This window comes from Fusarium poae, chromosome 1 (genome assembly GCF_019609905.1).
Source record: "Fusarium poae strain DAOMC 252244 chromosome 1, whole genome shotgun sequence".
In the NCBI taxonomy this organism is placed as follows: domain Eukaryota; kingdom Fungi; phylum Ascomycota; class Sordariomycetes; order Hypocreales; family Nectriaceae; genus Fusarium; species Fusarium poae.
This window is the reverse complement of record NC_058399.1, coordinates 8464454-8482106: the sequence shown is the minus strand read 5'-3', so window position 1 is coordinate 8482106 and position 17653 is coordinate 8464454. Positions and strand designations below refer to the sequence as shown.

Below are 17653 nucleotides of genomic sequence, written 5' to 3'. Positions count from 1 at the left end.
TGGATGCCCTCGACAGTCTAAACACTCTACACAGAAGAGATCCTTGCTGCACCAATCACCAAATCACCCTCACCCCCTCCCCTTCTTCCTCTCCCTGCCTCTCTCCCCATGTCTGATAACCCCACAATCTCACCCAGTGGCAACCCCAGCTTCACCCACTACTGTACAGACTCTAGTCTATTAGGTTGCTGGTTTAGCTTCCTCGTCACAAGTTGATGGTGCGGCTACTCCGCATCTGCTAACCTAGCTACTATGCTACACCACCACTAGCCGGTCAATCCGCACACTACCAGAAAGAGAGCTCTCCTCTGCCCCCCTCATGTTATGCCCATTGAGTTTGGCTTTGATTGTGGCCGTTTAGTTTGGGGCCACAGATTAAAAAGCTTATTAGCCTCTGTGATCGACCGACCTTATTTATCTTTAAAAGGGAGCAATCTCCCCCATGTGCAACAGACTTTTTCGTCCCAGGTCACTCATACACAACAAACAAAGCATCGCTAAGCTTTGCTTTCCTCCAATTCCTCCCTACCAAGCAAATACAGCTCCGACACCTTCAATTCGAACTTCTTGGCTGGTAGCTCAAACCTCCAAAATGAATACTCTTAGAAGGGCATCGCTCAGCAAGCCCGAGGAGGCTGGCAAGGCATGGCCTGCTATCGCAATCGGTTGCTTCGTTGCCTTTGGTGGTGTTCTCTACGGGTATGTTCCCTCCCTAGTCCTAGGTATCTGTCAATTCGGTCTAACAGGTCGCTCACAGTTATGATACTGGTACCATCTCTGGTATTCTGGCCATGCCATACTGGCAGCGCCTCTTCAGCACCGGCTACAAAGACGCCAAGGGCAATCTGAACATTACAACAGGGCAGGAATCCAGCATTGTCTCGATTCTTTCTGCCGGTACCTTCTTCGGTGCTTTATCTTCACCATTCATGACTGATTCCATCGGCCGTCGCCCTGGTCTCATGATTGCTACTTGGGTTTTCAACCTCGGTGTTGCTCTCCAAGTTGCTGCCACCTCTATTCCCCTGTTCTTGGCTGGCCGATTCTTTGCTGGTTTCGGTGTTGGTCAGATTTCTGCTATTAGTAAGTTTCAACAATATCAGAATGAGAATATGGAAAACCACTAACACCATCCAGTCCCTCTCTACCAGTCAGAAACAGCTCCTAAGTGGATTCGAGGTGCCATTGTCGGATCATATCAATGGGCCATCACCATCGGTCTCTTACTAGCAGCCATTGTCAACAATGCAACAGGTGGCCGCAACGATACAGGCTCTTACCGTATCCCTGTCGCTGTTCAGTTCGCGTACTCCCTCGTCCTCTTTGGTGGAATGATCATTCTCCCCGAGACTCCTCGATTCCTTATCAAGAAAGATCGCCATGACGCTGCAGCCCGCGCCCTCTCTAAAATCCGTCGACTCAGTCCTGATCACCCCGCTGTCCAAGCTGAGCTCGCCGAGGTCAGGGCCAACCATGAGTTCGAGAAGAGCATCGGAACTTCTTCTTACCTCGACTGCTTCAAGCCTCCTATTCTGAAGAGACAGTTCACTGGTTGTGCTCTCCAAGCTCTGCAGCAGCTTACTGGTATTAACTTTATTGTAATCAACCCCTCTGCGAAAGCTCCAGTTTCACGAGAATATGTCTAATAAGCTTTTAGTTCTACTACGGTACCAAGTACTTCCAAAATTCGGGAATCTCGAGCGGTTTCACTATTTCCATGATTACTTCAGCCATTAATGTCGCCTCTACTCTCCCTGGAATGTACGCCATCGACAAATGGGGTCGACGACCTCTGCTCCTCTGGGGTGCTATTGGCATGTGTGTCTCGCAATTCATCGTGGCCATGTGTGGTACTTTCTCCACGGGCCAAAACTCTGATGGAACCATCTTTGTCAAGAATCTGGCAGGTCAAAAGGCTGCTGTGTCTTTTGTTTGTATCTACATCTTCTTCTTCGCCTCTACCTGGGGTCCTCTAGCTTGGGTCGTTACTGGCGAGATCTTCCCTCTCAAGACCCGTGCCAAGTCTCTCAGTATGACCACTGCCACTAACTGGCTTTTCAACTGGGCTATCGGTATGTTTCTTGCTCCAACAATTTTCCACCGCCATGTTACTAACACATTGTAGCTTATTCTACTCCCTACCTCGTCGATTTCGGTCCCGGAAAGGCCAATCTCCAGTCCAAGATCTTCTTCATCTGGTTCGGTTGCTGTTTCCTGTGCATTGCTTTCGTATACTTCTTCATCTACGAGACCAAGGGTCTGTCCCTCGAGGAGGTTGATCAGCTGTACGACGAAGTCAGTGTTGCTAGCAAGTCCAAGAAGTGGAGACCCACTGAGTCTTGGGAGCATCGCCAGAGTGTCTCGGGACCTGATGGCAAGATGTTTGGTGGAAATGATCACCAGGGAGAGGCTACTCATAACGAGAAGAACGGAGTTTAATAAGGGAATGTTGGTGTGAAGAGTTTGTAAGAATTATTAAGGTTGGAAGTTGTGTTGCCGAATTGGTGGCCGATTATGATTATCTACGAAATACCAGATATGTTATGAAACAATTGATTATTCAACTCTCATTCTTGTATCCAGTATCTTGCCATGATCAGTGATTTGTCCTGGCATGAGACCTCTCATTATACCCATGTAAGTTACACAATGACTCCCGGGTAAGTCAGCCTTCAAGTTATATCTAATGTCTTACTATTTTACTCGGGTATTTGTAGGGCTGTGAATTCCGGTATCATACTCAACGTTTTATTATGAAATCAACTACAAATATGAGTCCCGTTAATTAACAATATTTCTTATGTGGAATCATGACGTTGGCAATTATTAGTAGAAGGTATGCATTCAGAACTGGATAGAATCATGGTAGAGAGGAGAGGCCCCATAGATTGCTGACTCATCCATCCATCGCCCCGCCTTCCCCAGGCAGCTCTGAGCTCCAGTGACGTGTGTTACCGCCTATCACTGCCCGGCCCACTGCGCAGGTACCTCAGTTACCTACTGTAATGCACTGCACCTGTCAAAAGCTTCCATCTTCAATAGCAGGCGGTTCTTACGCAAAGTTTCTGATTCCACATCAACTTGTACAAATTGCCATCACTTCCTTTATATCTCTCACTCTCTGATTATTCTTCCGGGAAAGAGGCAAACCCCAATATTATCCACCATGGCTTGCCCGCATCTCGATTTGATCGGTACGTCAATCACTAAAAGCAACCCCGCCATTTGATCTACCATCGGCCGGTCATGATAGCTGCGACAAGCTTCAAAGCCGTTTCAATCCGCCGATTCACAAACTGACATTCGTTGTTACAGGGCTGACACCCCCCAATCCTTCTCAGTCCGTTTACCGCGAAGACTGTACTCAATGTTTTGACTCGATAGTAAGACCCCAACTTCCTCGATCCAACATCATCAACCGCTATCGCAAATCACTTGCTTACCTTGAATCTTCACAGGATGATCCTGCTGGCCTCGATGTCTGTCTGCAGTGTTTCAACGGAGGATGTGCCGGCGACCGAAAACATGATAGTCTTCACTATGCGCTGACCCAGCACCCACTTGCTCTCAATATTCGCCGCTCTAGAAAAGTCGTTGAACGAGATGAACCACCTGCCAAGATGTCCAAGTTGGCCATTGCCGCCGAGAAAGAAGAGGATCGATACGACACAGCATTAACTGTCAAGTGCCTCGACTGTAACACCGAGCTCGACCGAACGAATCCCAAGCTTTCTTCCATGATTGACGGTATTCTCAAGGCCAATACGTTTTCACGAAAGGAGGAGGTTAAGGCCTGGGAGCAGGAGCTGACCAGCTGTGAGCACATTCTGATGCTTCAGCAAGCGCCTTCCAAGAAGATCGAGCAAAACGACCTGAGCCACTGCTACGCTTGTGACTTGGCTGAGAACCTTTGGCTCTGCATCGAATGTGGCAACCTTGGATGCGGTCGTAAGCAGATGGGTGGTGTTGACGGGAACTCGCATGCCCTTGCCCACGCGAATGAGTCAGGCCATGGAGTTGCCGTCAAGCTTGGATCTATCACTCCCGAAGGTACCGCAGATATCTACTGCTACAAGTGCGACGACGAGCGAGTCGACGACAAGCTGGGCGAGCATTTGAACCATTGGGGCATTGTGCTTGCTGAGCGCCAAAAGACCGAGAAGAGCTTGACTGAGATGCAAATTGAACAGAACCTGAAGTGGGACTTTAGCATGACTACCGAAGATGGAAAAGAACTGAAGCCCTTATTCGGACCTGGCCTAACTGGTCTCAAGAACCTTGGAAACAGTTGTTATCTCGCCAGTATCGTTCAATGTTTATTCGACATGCCTTCTTTCCAAACAAGATACTTCCAACCTGGCGCCGACCTACCCATTGTCACTGACCCCGCTGCCGATCTTGAGACTCAGTTGCGAAAGGTAGCTGATGGGCTTTTGTCTGGACGGTACTCCAAGCCTGACGCAGAGATTGCTGGAGAGGGTATTACACATCAGAAGGGACTGGCACCTGCGATGCTCAAGCATCTTATTGGACGAGGCCACGAAGAATTTTCTACCATGAGACAGCAAGATGCGCTCGAGTTTCTTCAGCATTTGTTCAAGTTCATTAATCGATCTTCTCATCCCGATGGAAAAGACCCCACAGAGCCTTTCCGCTTCGTGCTTGAGCAAAGACTCCAGTGCCTTGGATGCCACAAGGTGAGATACAGCAGCAACGAGCAGGACAATATTTTTATCGACGTCCCCCTGGAAAAGCTCCCACGTGAGGAAGGATCAGATGGCCCAGATGCGTACAAGCCTGTATCTCTGACACAGTGCCTCGATAACTTCACAGCTGCCGAGAAGGTTGAATTAACCTGCTCCGCTTGCGGAAGCAAGGATGGATTTACCAAGCGGTCTCTATTCAAGACCTTCCCTGACACTCTAGTCGTCAACGCGCGAAAGATGACAGTTGTCAACTGGGTTCCAATTAAGGTGGACGTCCCTGTCCTTGTGCCTGATGAGCCCTTCAATTTGGACGCCTATCTTTCGAAAGGCTTGCAGCCCGGAGAGGAACAACTCCCTGATGAGCCCGAGGCTAAAGCGCCTGCATTTGAACCTGATGCTACTGCCCTGGTCCAATTGGAAGCCATGGGATTCCCTTACAACCGCTGCGCGCGTGCTCTCCATGCCACTGGTAACTCTGACGCTAACGTCGCCATGGAATGGTTATTTGGACATATGGAAGACCCTGACATTGATGCGCCTCTTGATTTGGGTGCTCAAACTGGAGCAGCTGATACTGCTGATCCTGAAAAGATCAAAATGCTCGGGGCCATGGGCTTTGGTGCTCCACAAGCCAAGAAAGCCCTGAAGGAGACTGGCGGCGACGTTGAGAGAGCTGTAGAATGGCTCTTTAGCCATCCTGAAGATCAAGGAACATTTGACGAGGATGCTCCGGCTGGGGAGGTCGCTTCTGCCACAAAGGAACCAGCCGGAAGCGCTGATCTGCCAGCAACCTTCCAGCTTCGGTCAATCGTGTGCCATAAAGGCACAAGTATTCATGCTGGGTAAGTATTTCATGAAAAATTTCAAAGGTATAAATTGCTAACCAGTACCTAGGCACTATGTTGCCTTTATCCGCAAGGCTTTGGGAGATGCCAATGTCCCAACTTGGGTTCTTTTCAATGACGAAAAGGTTGTCGAGGCACATGATATTAACGAGATGCGCAAGTTTGCGTATGTGTACTTTTTTAAGCGCGTCTAGTCGAGAACATCGATAGCACAGCAGCGGGTGAGGCGTAAGGGCTGGGTTGCATCAGACGGTGAATGGCGTGTGGTTGATGAGAAGCAGGCGGCTATGCCATGCCTTTACTTTGATTTGCAAGATTAGAAAGGGCTAGATGAGGCACGCATCGTCAATATGAGTAGCCATTGTGTACACATGAATTAGATAACAAAACATCCTGATACGCATCGTACAAATCCATCGTGGTCGCCGAAAATTGAACATGGACAAATAATGTCCCCATAGCGCCTTGTAACGCCCTTCAGGGCCATTACCCCTGAGATATCCCAAAAAACCCATAAAGAACAACTCGTCCTTCTCTTACACTCTTTCCGTTACACCAAAACTAATCCGAGAACCGGTAGCTGACCAATGTATCGACTCGGTGGTTCGCAGTACTGAAACCTCTCAGTTGCACTTTTTCGCCGTTCTCGATCTCCTTGGCATCCGAGTCACCCCATTCAACAGGAACCTCGCTATCGGCATTCGCATAGACGAGCACGTTAAAGGTGCAGTCGCCGTTGAGTTGGGGGAGGAAAGTAACAGAGGCTGTAATCTGACGGAAAATAGCAGCAATCTCGGCTTGGATCTCGGTTTCTGTCTTTTCGGGAGCGGTAGGGGCGGCGCTTCCGCCAGCGGAGTTTTCTTGTTCTTTGGGTGCGGATTTGGAGGACTTGGATTTCTTGACGGGTTGGAAGATTTGGACCTGTTGTCTGTTTGTCAGATGTGAAAAATAGAAGGATTGTAGAAAATTCGTACGTCGAATTGCCAACGCTCGACGTGTTCGCCTGTGTCTTTATCTGTGATTACAATGACAAGCTTGGAGATCTTGCCGCCGACCATCCACTTGTCGAGCTGGGACATGATTTTCTTGATGTATGCCTTTACTTGGTCATCGGCCGAGACTGGACGTCATTGTTAGTCGATATGTTGCCAGGGAATATCGCTAGTATGCGCTTTACCTAGCATATTGAGGCCATATTTCTTGACGCTAAATTATACAATTAGTTCGAGCGATTCGAAGGGGGATCCATTGTCGGGAGGACGTACACTGTAAAGTCTTCTGCTGGGTAGACTCCTCGCTGGAAGCTATGAATATGTTAATAAATCGATCTATATCAATCGATGGGCTTGTCGTACAGAATACTGTGGATAGAATATTGGAACTGGAGACCGTTAGCAAAGTCTCGCGCAGACCAAAATGATGTCAGGAGCTGTGTAGACTTACGAATTCGGCGACGAGACGGGCGCTGCCTTTGAGGGAAAGCTTGTGGACCTTGGACTTATCCTTGTCCTTGCTCTTTGATGTTTCTTTCGACGACATTTTTGTGTATTTCTGTGAGTGTTTGTCGAAAAATAGGTACTCTAGTGACGACGATGGAAGGCTACGGTTTTGGATTTAAAGATGGACAGTTTTGTTTACTTGCGGTTGCGGGGTGAAAGGCAATCCGATCTAATGGAGGTCTGTGCGGCGGGGTTCACCGTGCTTCACCGAGCCTTCACCTTGAAATTCGGTGGGTAAAGAATGATACAAATAAAATATAATTTATAAAACCGGTCAATCTATGGTCGCCGACTATAGTAAACCCCCGGAGGCCATCGAGGCTCTTGAGATTCCTGTGACAAATTTGCGTAATTGTTGTAGTAGTTATCGTTGTAGTTGTACGGGCTTCTGTCTTGGTACTGTTCATGCCCATAGTAATTGTATCCATAAGGATTATTATACCCATATGGATAATACAACCGAGGACTGCGGGATCGATAAATCCGCACCACGTTGGCCATTTCGCCATTTGATGATGAGGAAGATGACGACGATAACGATGTATTTGGACTCGGCCTTGTTCCAGCTTCGCCTCCCGTTGTGTTGGCGCTGCTGGCGTAGAGCGCCCAAGAGCGTAAGAATATACCAATTGAGAAGAGAAAGGGGAGTAATTGAGTAATGGTCGCAAAGTCATAGACGCCCTGGACATAGTTCCATTGTATGGGGAGCTCGATAGCAACGACCAAAAGTGTGAATATGATAAGCCCAGAAACGAGACGAAGCTTCATAAGATGCCAGATAATTCTTGTCCTGGTAACATTCAGCAGGTTTGTAAGCTGAGTGAAGTGGGAGCTTTCCATACCTGTTTCTCCTGCTTCGGGTACTTTGATGTCTTATTGGAATGCAACAGGATTTCAGAAAGATAAAACCGCCAATACTGGAAAGAACACCAATGTAAAAGACCGCTCCAACTATAACATTACCCTTACTCTCCAAGTTTACCTTTCCTAACATGAATACAACGTCGCGACAGTTGCGGTTAAGATGTGGCAGAAACACGGTGTAATACCATGTTCCCATTGACACGGTAGCCATGAGTATTGTAAGGGCCACGAGATAGTAAAATGTTCCATGGTTTTCCTTCGTGAGTAAAAAAGGGTCGAGGTGTGGTTGACATCTTGTTATCACACGCCATATGCATAATGGCATCAGAAATAAAAAGAAGCCCATAGCAAAGAGGAGTAAGAAGTAAATATCAAGCGGATTCAAGACATTACATGCTATCCCGATAACAAGGGAAATGGACGCAGCTGCAGATGAGAAGAGGCTGATGAAGCGCAAATCCGAGAGGTCGTCTTCAGAGATATACTCCATGATCAACGTACCAAGCCATTGTGTGTAGAATGCGGCGCGAACACCGACTCCATAGATATCAGGTCGACCTGGAAGCGAGCAAAGGCCTTGGCTTGTCATATCCGTTAAAAGATATCTGTAAGACTCATGAAAAGATATGGATCCAAGACATGGATGCCATTGTGACTGGGGCCGGCTTACACTTGTATGCCATCTGCCGCGTCGTGAACGGGTTGGACCTTTCAGCACAGCATACTCGTGCATAAGATACGATGGAGGCATGACCAGAGGGTCCGCGACTAGCGTGCTGAGGCGATCGTGAAGATGTCCAATACTCGAAGCGGCGAACCTTGTGAGGCGGAATAGCACAACAGACATTATTTCATTGGCCAAAGATCAGAGCCTCAAAGGCCAGTTCAGCATGATAATACAAGTTGATCAACTCTGCCAAACCGGTTTCGAACTCTCTTGCATTGCCCGGTAAGTAAGGCGTCATGGTAACTCAATATCCAAAGTTGCCATAACCGAACGGGAAGTTGCATCGTGAGAGCCCTTGTGACAGCTGTGTAGGTATGACACCCGTCCTGTTTGGATATCGGATGGCAGAGAATAATACAGCATCGTTACGCACTCGAGAGCCTGGAAACTGTAGTATGTTATCTGGAGAGTTGATGGTTCCTGTAGCCAAGACACAACAGGATACACGTGTTGCCGACTGGTTGAACTGTGAACCCAACTCGGTCACGAAGGGAACCATGTATCAGACAGAGCCTTATGGTATGGAAGTCAACATTATTGCATCATTTTCAAGGCGATGTTGGGTAAGTAAAAGCCAATTAGGAACAATTTGATATTATATTTCAGGGTCCTCCGATGATAGGAACCTTAGTAGCTTGTAAAGTTAGTAGTGGAGTTTTGGCGCGGAATAAGATGCAGGTTGAGTGGGTCGTTTCGAGGCAGATTTCTTATCGATAAGCCACTTTTTTTTCTGTCCCATGTCTTATCCCACCCAAATTTCTGCGACGCAAGTTCCCAGCCATTCTGCGATAACATCGACCGTCTTTTGCAAACTTCTTTCCGGTCGCTTCAATACGCTCAAATATTCGAGATGGCTGCCACTAAGCATTCTCTCGCTGACAGCGAGGATAGACCCTCCAAGAAGACCAAGGTCGACTCCGAAGAGAAGGCCCGCTTGAAGGCCGAGAAGCGAGAGCGCAAGGAGAAGAAGAAGGAGAAGAAGAGCCAAGAGTCTGAGCCTAGTGCCGAGGACTCTGACGCTGAACGTGCTGCCGATAAGGAGCGCAAGAAGGCCAAGAAGGCCAAGAAGTTGGAGAAGAAGCAGAAGCTGGCTGAGGCTGAGGCATCTGCTGAGCCTGCCGCCGAGGTCTCTGAGGAGGCTCCCAAGAAGAAGTCCAAGAAGGAGAAGAAGACCACCACCGAATCCTCTTCTGACGCCGATGCTCCTTCCAGTGGCTCTTACGCTCAAACCATTGCGCTCTCTAACGTCCCTCAAGCTGAGATTGACGAATTTCTCTCCAAGAACGAAATCCACATTACAGATCCCAAGACCGAGACCGTTACTCTTCGTCCCGTACTGGAATTCCACCAACTCCCTGCTACAAACCTCCTCGAGAAGAAGCCCTCGCCATTCGCCAACTACAAGGCTCCTACACCCATCCAGTCCGCTTCGTGGCCTTTCACCCTCTCCGGCCGTGATGTGATCGGTGTTGCTGAGACAGGATCCGGAAAGACCATGGCTTTCGCACTTCCCTGCGTCGAGGCCATCTCTGCTATTAAGCACAAGCACACCAAGGCTGTTGTTGTTTCGCCTACACGAGAACTTGCCATGCAGACCTATGAGCAGATGGCTTCCGTCGCGGCCCTCAACAGGATGAAGTGTGTCTGTCTCTACGGTGGTGCTTCCAAGGATGACCAGCGAAACCTCCTCAACCGTGGTGCTGACATCATTGTCGCAACCCCTGGTCGTCTTAAGGATTTCATGTCCGATGGAACTGTCGATCTTAGCCACGCAGCCTTCGCCGTTCTTGACGAGGCCGACCGTATGCTTGACAAGGGTTTCGAGGAGGATATCAAGATGATTCTCAGTGCTTGCCCCCCTCGCGAGAAGCGCCAGACACTCATGTTCACGGCTACATGGCCCCAGTCCGTGCAGACGCTCGCATCTACCTTCATGGTTAGCCCTGTCAAAATCGCCATTGGATCTGGTGGTAAGGAGACAGCTGGTGGAGCCGTTGAGCTTCAGGCCAACGCAAGAATTTCACAGACTGTCGAGGTTGTTGAGCCTAGAGGGAAGGAGTTCCGTCTGCTCGAGATCCTGAAGGAGCACCAGCAGGGTAGCAAGAAGAACGACCGTATTCTTGTCTTCTGCTTGTACAAGAAGGAGGCTACTCGTATTGAGAACTTCCTAAGCCGCAAGGGTATCCGCGTTGGCGGCATTCACGGTGATTTGAGACAGGAGCAGCGAACAAGGAGTCTCGAGGCTTTCAAGTCTGGACAAACTCCTGTCCTTGTCGCCACTGATGTCGCTGCTCGTGGTCTGGACATTCCCGAGGTTAAGCTCGTTATCAACGTTACAGTACGTTCTCACCATACGGTTTCTTGAAATATTCGCTAACATGAACAGTTCCCCTTGACCATCGAGGACTACGTCCACCGTATCGGACGAACTGGCCGAGCTGGCAAGACCGGCCAGGCTATCACTTTCTTCACTGTTGAGGACAAGTCTCACTCCGGCTCGTAAGTACACCAGGCACTCACACATGAGCATCTGCTTACTCTTCTAGTCTCGTCAACATTCTCCGAGGTGCCAACCAGCCCGTGCCTGATGACCTCCTCAAGTTCGGCACCACCGTTAAGAAGAAGGCTCACGACATGTACGGCGCTTTCTTCAAGGATGTCGACATGAACGCAAAGTCCACCAAAATCACATTTGATTAAAATTACTATTATGGAAAAAGCACTATTGTTTAGCGGCTTTCCGACCGCGGACCGAGTTTAGACACTCAAGGATAAAACGGCGCTCAAGGACCAGGCTGCGATGAATTAGATTTGTTGAAAAGTCTGATATTTGGAATTTTGTAGACGTACATGAGAATCAATAATGTGATGGCCGAGCCAGCGATCTTGACGAGAGATTTAATCGGTGGATCCGCGTTGTCTGCGATCTTTAGTTGCCTGAGAAGAATGGCTGTAGCGACTGAGACGCCGAGTGTGCTCTCAGGAAGTAGACTCTTGATTTTGAATTCAGTACCATGTCGTTTGAAATAGCGCTTGATGAATGCTCCGCTCCAGACGATGCGACACGCCATATTGATGATATTGGCCAACACCAAGCCGATGGCACCGAGAGGGTAGACTCTCATGAAGAGGAAAGCTGAAGTAGCAAACACGACGGAAAAGGCACCCATCCAGACAGACTGCCCATGAACCTCGGCCTCTGTGGCGACAGATGCCACGAATGATTCTGTAAGGCCGTTCAAGCCGAGGAAAGGGATGTAGAAACAATACGCCGCAAGGACGTCACCAGCCCCCGAACCAGCCCACTGCTTACCAGCTACAATAGCCAAAAGAGGCGGAGCAGCAAAGGGCCCAAGACTGATGATGACTGACGACAGAAGGATATAGAGCCGAAGCAGGGTTGACAGGTTTTGCTTCGCTTCAGTAACAACAGGCGAGGGCTTGCCGCCTTGTTTGACGGGAGTCACTGATGACAGCAATCGAGAGAAATAGCTTCGACTGCTTTCTTCAACAGGCTGGAAAAGGAGACGAGCAAGTAGACTGCCGTAGTTGTTTGCGAGTGCATAGGCTCCTTGGACATTGGCGGAGGCAAGCAAGGAGATGAGAAAGGTGTCTCCTTGAGTAAGGAGATGCTTGACCACACTCTGAGCCATCATGCTACCAGCAAGACCTATCGTGGGTCTATCAAACATGGATCCCCAGAACCGATTATCCTTTGAAACGATAGTTTTGGGGTAAAGAGAGAAGCCGATTGAAGAGGCAAGCTGATATCCCGATACCAAGTAGACAAGAAGCAGTGAAACGCCATAGGTAATTTGTCCAAGAGCGAAAGGAAGCACTCCAATATCACTGTGCTTGGATGCCCAGACCGCAGATCCAAACACGGCAATACATCTCAGGAATGTCGCAATAGACTCTGCAGCAGCTCGTGTACCAAATTGCAGTCGAGTCTGCATAAGAACGAAGCACGGCTCAGACAACAGCTCAACCATGGCTGCAAATCCGTACAAGTACAACGACTCGACAAGATACGGTGTCGAGAGCGTTGCCTCGGTGGCATACGCGAGATACATCCATCCCAGACCAAGGCTGACAAGACTTCCTAGGCCAATAGAGAGATATCCCAGGTTCACCACTGCTTGACTCTCCTCTTTGGCCTTGGACCCAGCGTCCCTTCGCTGAATCGCCACGCGCAAACTTTCGCGCGCGAAAAAGAGAACAGAAAGGTAGTACACCTCGAGTTGCGTCGAAATGCCTAGAAGAGGGGCAGTGAGATAGCGCAGAAGGAGTTGGTTGGCGACAAATGTTATTAGACGGGAGGCCAACTGGAGGATGATGAGAAGCGATGCGCCCTTGATCATGGACGGCGATGAGGCCGCCGGAGGGCTCTCATTTGCAGGGGACGGAGACATGTTTGTGCTTTTGTATGAGTTCAACAGAAATAATGGATTGAGAGGTCGGCAATAAGGAGATCGCGATGGTGTTTTGACACGTGTTGATGAGCGGTGCGATGTCTTTGTTAATGTTTAAATTCAGAGGGCTTCAGTGGGTTGAGGGGTCATTGTGCCCGCGCGGCAGCGTGGCCTACGTACGCCTTAAATTATGTCCCAGTACACAAACATCAAGATATGCAAATTCCCATCTCCATAGATAACTTAGAATATTTCTTTTATAATTTCAAGGAAACAAATAAAAAATACTCAGCGTTTATAGTGTTGCAGCAGAGATTACTCAGGTATATACGGATACATGCCTGCTAACTAGTCATATTTTGCGCCATAGGAGTTATGACTACAGACCAACATAAACACGACTGCGAGCTTTCGATTGGATTTTTTTCATTGACCGATAACTTTTATACCCTTTTACATATTTCCTGACTCCAATTGGAATTTTGTTTCAAGCCTCGAAGTCGCAAGACTTCTTCCTGTTCATGAGAACGTCTTCTAAGCGAGTGACTGGACAAGGTAGCGACCGTCACTATGTAAGAAAGGAAAACTGTATGAAAATTGGTCATTCACTCGTATCGTCATATCGTTGCAGTGCATCGCATCGCACTAGATTCGTAATGAGTCCTATAGTCAGTCACCGCACCCTTTACTCGGAGGTATCAACCTCCATTCTGTCTTCTGGAGGTTTTGTGCTTGTCTCCGCGATCAAGGATTTCTCCGGCTGCGACGGTTCCAGTGTTGAAACCGATGTTAAGGTTGACTCTTTTTGTTCAAAAACAGGAGGCATGCCTCCGCTGTTGCCTCCCCCACTCATTCCGTTACTGGTTGACAAGCGATATTCGCCGTCTGTCTTGCGCTCAATGATGCCTTCATCCAAGGCCCATTGCGCCAGAAGGCCATCTACTCCGAGTCTGCCACCGCCCTCTCCCTTTTCCATATGCCGGCCCACATGTTCAGTCCACTCATCCCATGAGGAAGGACCTTCAAAGACACTCTGACAACCTTGTTTCGGGCACGCTGAGCGTTGTGGAGGTAAGCGACGCTGTACAAGGCATGATACCTGCATTTCTTTGACGTGTGCGTCCCACTCAGACTGCAGCTTGCTGTCCCCCTTGGCCAGTGCCCTTTTGATTTGGAAGGGCGCATGCATACGCCGCAAGTGCTGGGTAAACAAATCTTTGCGATTGAACTCGTTTCCTTTCCCTTCAGCAGTGCTCTGAGGACAGGAAGAACAACGATAGTATTGCAAACACAAATGCTGTGATGCAATATGTCTCTTCCATTCGTTCTTCGAACCGAAGGTGCTTGTGCATCCCGCAAACGAGAATGCACATGGGAATGGCCTAGTGTGGGCTGCAGCGATGTGTTTTCTCAAAGATGAGGAATCCTTGAAAGGGGCATGGCTACAGTGATTGCAGCGAGTGTCCTGTTTGGGAAGAGACCTTCGAGGGGGCTTCACTGCTGCGTTGGCGTTGCGAAGTGTTGCTAGAGGGTCATTGTTGCCGTGTTCATCGCTCTCCCCCTCTGGTCTGATCTCAGGCATTCCGTCGGGAAGAATTGTGCGAGGTCGGTTAATGTTTGCGGCTTCGTCACTTGGGTGGCGAACATGACTCAAAGCTTTCAGTTGCTCGGCAGCTTCCTGCATCTCTGCCGAATCTTCCACCTCATCCTTGGGTTTAGAATGACCCCCTGTTGAGTTGGCATATGCTGGAGCTGACGGACTAGCTTGAGGAAGATACTCTGTTCGTTCGACAGAATTAGGCGCTTCTCTGGTGGCTGGGGAGTGAAAAGAATGGCCTTCTTCTCGTCGAACGCGGGCAGGAGTACTGAAGGCGTGATCCCTTGCCTCGAGGAGGATCCGGCCATCCTCAACTTCTCTAGCTGATGGTTTGATACCAGAAGAACCTACTAGCTTGTGGTAGAGGTGGATCATGTTGTGGGAGCTAATATACCCTAAAAAGCAGCATACTTTGTCGTGCTGTACCACGTTCCAGATCGAGTGAGGCATAGAAATGAGTAACATAGTAGGTGGGCCGAGAAACATGCCTTCGACCGCGATCTTGTCCCCCAAAGGTGGTGTGCTGTGCAGCCATTGGGAGAAAAAAGACATGTCCGGACTTGCATCGCCAACGAAGGTAGTGCAAACAAGCACTCGGGGTTCTTCAAATCTGAGGTCAACAACAGATTCTGGATCGATCAGCTGTTCTTCACGGTTACCCTGGCCATCGGTGTCATGTCCGTTTTGTGAACCAGTACGTGGTCTTGAGGGCATTGGCGCAAGGGCAATACTTTGACCTTTTCCGGGTGTCAGAGGTATGAAGACCGGATTTTGTGGAGAAGACTGCGTATTCGAGGTGCCTCCGTTGGTTTGCCGAGGAGTTTGAAGTAGTTGTTGTTGTTTCTTCAGAAATAACACTTCTTCGTGGAGTCTTTGTGTCGTGAACGGCCGTCCACTACTAAGCTTCTGTAGAGCCTCGGTCAAGTTGGAGGTAAATGACCTCTCTAAGCTATCTGGACTACGATCTGAGGCGCAAGCCGCAATGGCTTGCTTCACGCCATGGCTACCGGCCATAGGGGGATCGGGCACCGCGCATGTATCGAGTAACAACAGGATATCAGACTGTGCATCCTCAAAGAGGCAACGAACGCCATCCCATTTTAGTTTTGCAGCATCTTCTCTGGAGTTGCTGTGGGGAAGATGTTAGCCAAAGGCGAGTGGAACAGCACATGTCAAAAATGATCAACTCACCAAGCCCAGAAAAGGTGACCATCGGAGCTTACATAGCCATGGCCAGCGTAGTAGATGATGAGCAAATGATTAGATTTCGCATGCTCGAGGAAGGAAGCAATTTGAACACCAAGCTTTATGCTAGGATTCGGCACAGTGGGGATGTGCCACTTCTCTGTCCTGTATCTGTACTGCTTCTGGAGAACCTGCTCAAGAGCAACCAGATCTTCATCAACAGTTTCATCATCCTCCCATCTTAGCAGCAGAACGGAGACATCGGTATAGGGGTGACGCTCGGTCTGTCTTTGGATGAGCATAGCAGCATCTTGCAGATGTCGCGCAAAGGACTCGAAGTCATGACGTTCAGAAAGAGGAGCCGGAGCAGCCTCCTGAGCTGGATGGTGTTGTTGAGGCTATAGCCAGAGCCCGGGTTAGCAAGAAGAGGACGCGGAAAGCTAGAGAATCAAGAGCTGACCGATTCGTGGAGGAATTGTGCTGGCGGCGGCGGCGGCGGCTTGCTTGGAGTCGTGGCGTTGACCTTGGGGGCAAGCTTGCGTCGTTTGTTGGGTTCCATCGACAAAGACGAGCAAGGATGCGAATTGGGAGGTGATGCGGTCGTCAGCAAGCCAGGTCGGCGAAGGTCATTGAACCGAAGCGGATTTCGTTTCGGCTACGCACTCAAGTATCAAGTCGACTGGATAGCAAGCTTCGAGTACGGAGGGTAATTTATCTGCTATCTAAGTAGTCTTCCGTTAAAATCCAATATACATGTAAACTCGTGTGGGCTCAAGAATTGTTTGTTGACCAAGAAGCGAATCGAGATGGCCAGAGTATACGAGGGGAATTGAAGTAAAATCGCACGGTTTAGGAATTGCCGGCTGATAGGAGAAGGAGGGATCTTGGAAAACAAGTACCAATGGCAGCGAAACTGTGAAAAGCCAACAAGCCTGACCACTGGAGAAAGAACGTACGTCGCATGGGTGATGAAGAGTAAGAGAAGATCAGACAGAGGGAAGGCTATGCCCGTGGAAGGCTTGCTCGCACGAGGCTGTCGTGGCAGAATACGGCAGAAAAAGACCAGGGTTTGAGTATCGAATTGAAATAAAGCAGTCAGTTTGACGCTAAGATTGTGTTGGGAAGTGTCTGAGTATTATTGCTTGTCCTCTTTGTGTGGATTTGTTTTTAGAAGCTTGATGGGGCCCAGGCCTGGCAAAGATTAGAGGTGGGGGTACTCGGAGGGAAACGGCTTCTCATTGGTTGGTGTATCGACAGGCCGGGGTTCTCGAATCCTCCCACAATGGCCAAGCAGAAGCAGGTGGAGATTTTTTAACTTAGTAGCAGTATAAACGAGCAAAAGAGATGAAGAGAACCAACGGACGAGAAGCGTGTAGCGAGCAGACGCAGGCGCAGATGCAGATGCAGATGCAGAAAACTCAAAGAGGGGCTGCCTCCGCAATTGTCAGCCTCTCTATTTCACCGTCTTCTAAAAGGCAAGGAAGGTAGGTAATGTAAGGTAAGGTAATGCAAGGCCTGGTAATGCAAGGCCAGGCCAGCCAGGCCAGGCCAGGTCAAGCCAAGGGTCAGCTGCAGTGAGCGAGCTGGCTGAGATGGGGCTGGTGGCCTCCCTCCATCCCACAAAGGCACAAAGAGCGTACAATGTCTTGGTTTTGTACTCACTTGATGATCAATTGGAACCACGATAACAGTTGGCCTGACCTCTGTTGTTATGTACCTCGTTGAGGACACTCGGTAGCTCAAACCACCTACCCTGGGACTGACTGAGGAGTAAAAATCAGGGGTTTGTTGGTTGACCTAGAGGAGGGGTTCGACGAT

At 49.2% G+C, this 17653-nt stretch overlaps 7 protein-coding genes across 7 annotated transcripts; 3 read left to right on the top strand and 4 right to left on the bottom strand.

Annotated features, from left to right (window-relative positions):
* Window positions 1-592: 592 nt before the first annotated feature.
* Window positions 593-2439, top strand: FPOAC1_002769 (uncharacterized protein; the record flags this gene model as incomplete). The annotated part of the gene is made up of 5 exons (XM_044847344.1): window positions 593-699; window positions 758-1083; window positions 1138-1598; window positions 1658-2072; window positions 2126-2439. 5 exons carry the CDS (start codon window positions 593-595, stop codon window positions 2437-2439), a joined length of 1623 nt encoding a protein of 540 aa, XP_044713260.1.
* A 727-nt stretch (window positions 2440-3166) lies between these two features.
* Window positions 3167-5745, top strand: FPOAC1_002768 (uncharacterized protein; the record flags this gene model as incomplete). The annotated part of the gene is made up of 3 exons (XM_044847343.1): window positions 3167-3194; window positions 3316-5548; window positions 5601-5745. 3 exons carry the CDS (start codon window positions 3167-3169, stop codon window positions 5743-5745), a joined length of 2406 nt encoding a protein of 801 aa, XP_044713259.1.
* Window positions 5746-6112: 367 nt separating this feature from the next.
* On the bottom strand, window positions 6113-7090 carry FPOAC1_002767 (uncharacterized protein; the record flags this gene model as incomplete). Its single annotated transcript, XM_044847342.1, has 6 exons — window positions 6113-6472; window positions 6526-6671; window positions 6729-6757; window positions 6817-6855; window positions 6907-6932; window positions 6995-7090. The coding sequence occupies 6 exons, from the start codon at window positions 7088-7090 to the stop codon at window positions 6113-6115; spliced, it is 696 nt and encodes a 231-aa protein (XP_044713258.1).
* Window positions 7091-7329: 239 nt separating this feature from the next.
* Window positions 7330-8761, bottom strand: FPOAC1_002766 (uncharacterized protein; the record flags this gene model as incomplete). Its single annotated transcript, XM_044847341.1, has 2 exons — window positions 7330-7840; window positions 7893-8761. The coding sequence occupies 2 exons, from the start codon at window positions 8759-8761 to the stop codon at window positions 7330-7332; spliced, it is 1380 nt and encodes a 459-aa protein (XP_044713257.1).
* Window positions 8762-9491: 730 nt separating this feature from the next.
* DBP3 (RNA-dependent ATPase) lies at window positions 9492-11341 on the top strand (the record flags this gene model as incomplete). Its single annotated transcript, XM_044847340.1, has 3 exons — window positions 9492-10979; window positions 11028-11140; window positions 11188-11341. The coding sequence occupies 3 exons, from the start codon at window positions 9492-9494 to the stop codon at window positions 11339-11341; spliced, it is 1755 nt and encodes a 584-aa protein (XP_044713256.1).
* A 22-nt stretch (window positions 11342-11363) lies between these two features.
* FPOAC1_002764 (uncharacterized protein) lies at window positions 11364-13053 on the bottom strand (the record flags this gene model as incomplete). The annotated part of the gene is made up of 2 exons (XM_044847339.1): window positions 11364-11436; window positions 11492-13053. 2 exons carry the CDS (start codon window positions 13051-13053, stop codon window positions 11364-11366), a joined length of 1635 nt encoding a protein of 544 aa, XP_044713255.1.
* A 685-nt stretch (window positions 13054-13738) lies between these two features.
* Window positions 13739-16394, bottom strand: FPOAC1_002763 (uncharacterized protein; the record flags this gene model as incomplete). Its single annotated transcript, XM_044847338.1, has 3 exons — window positions 13739-15779; window positions 15842-16233; window positions 16296-16394. 3 exons carry the CDS (start codon window positions 16392-16394, stop codon window positions 13739-13741), a joined length of 2532 nt encoding a protein of 843 aa, XP_044713254.1.
* Window positions 16395-17653: the final 1259 nt, after the last annotated feature.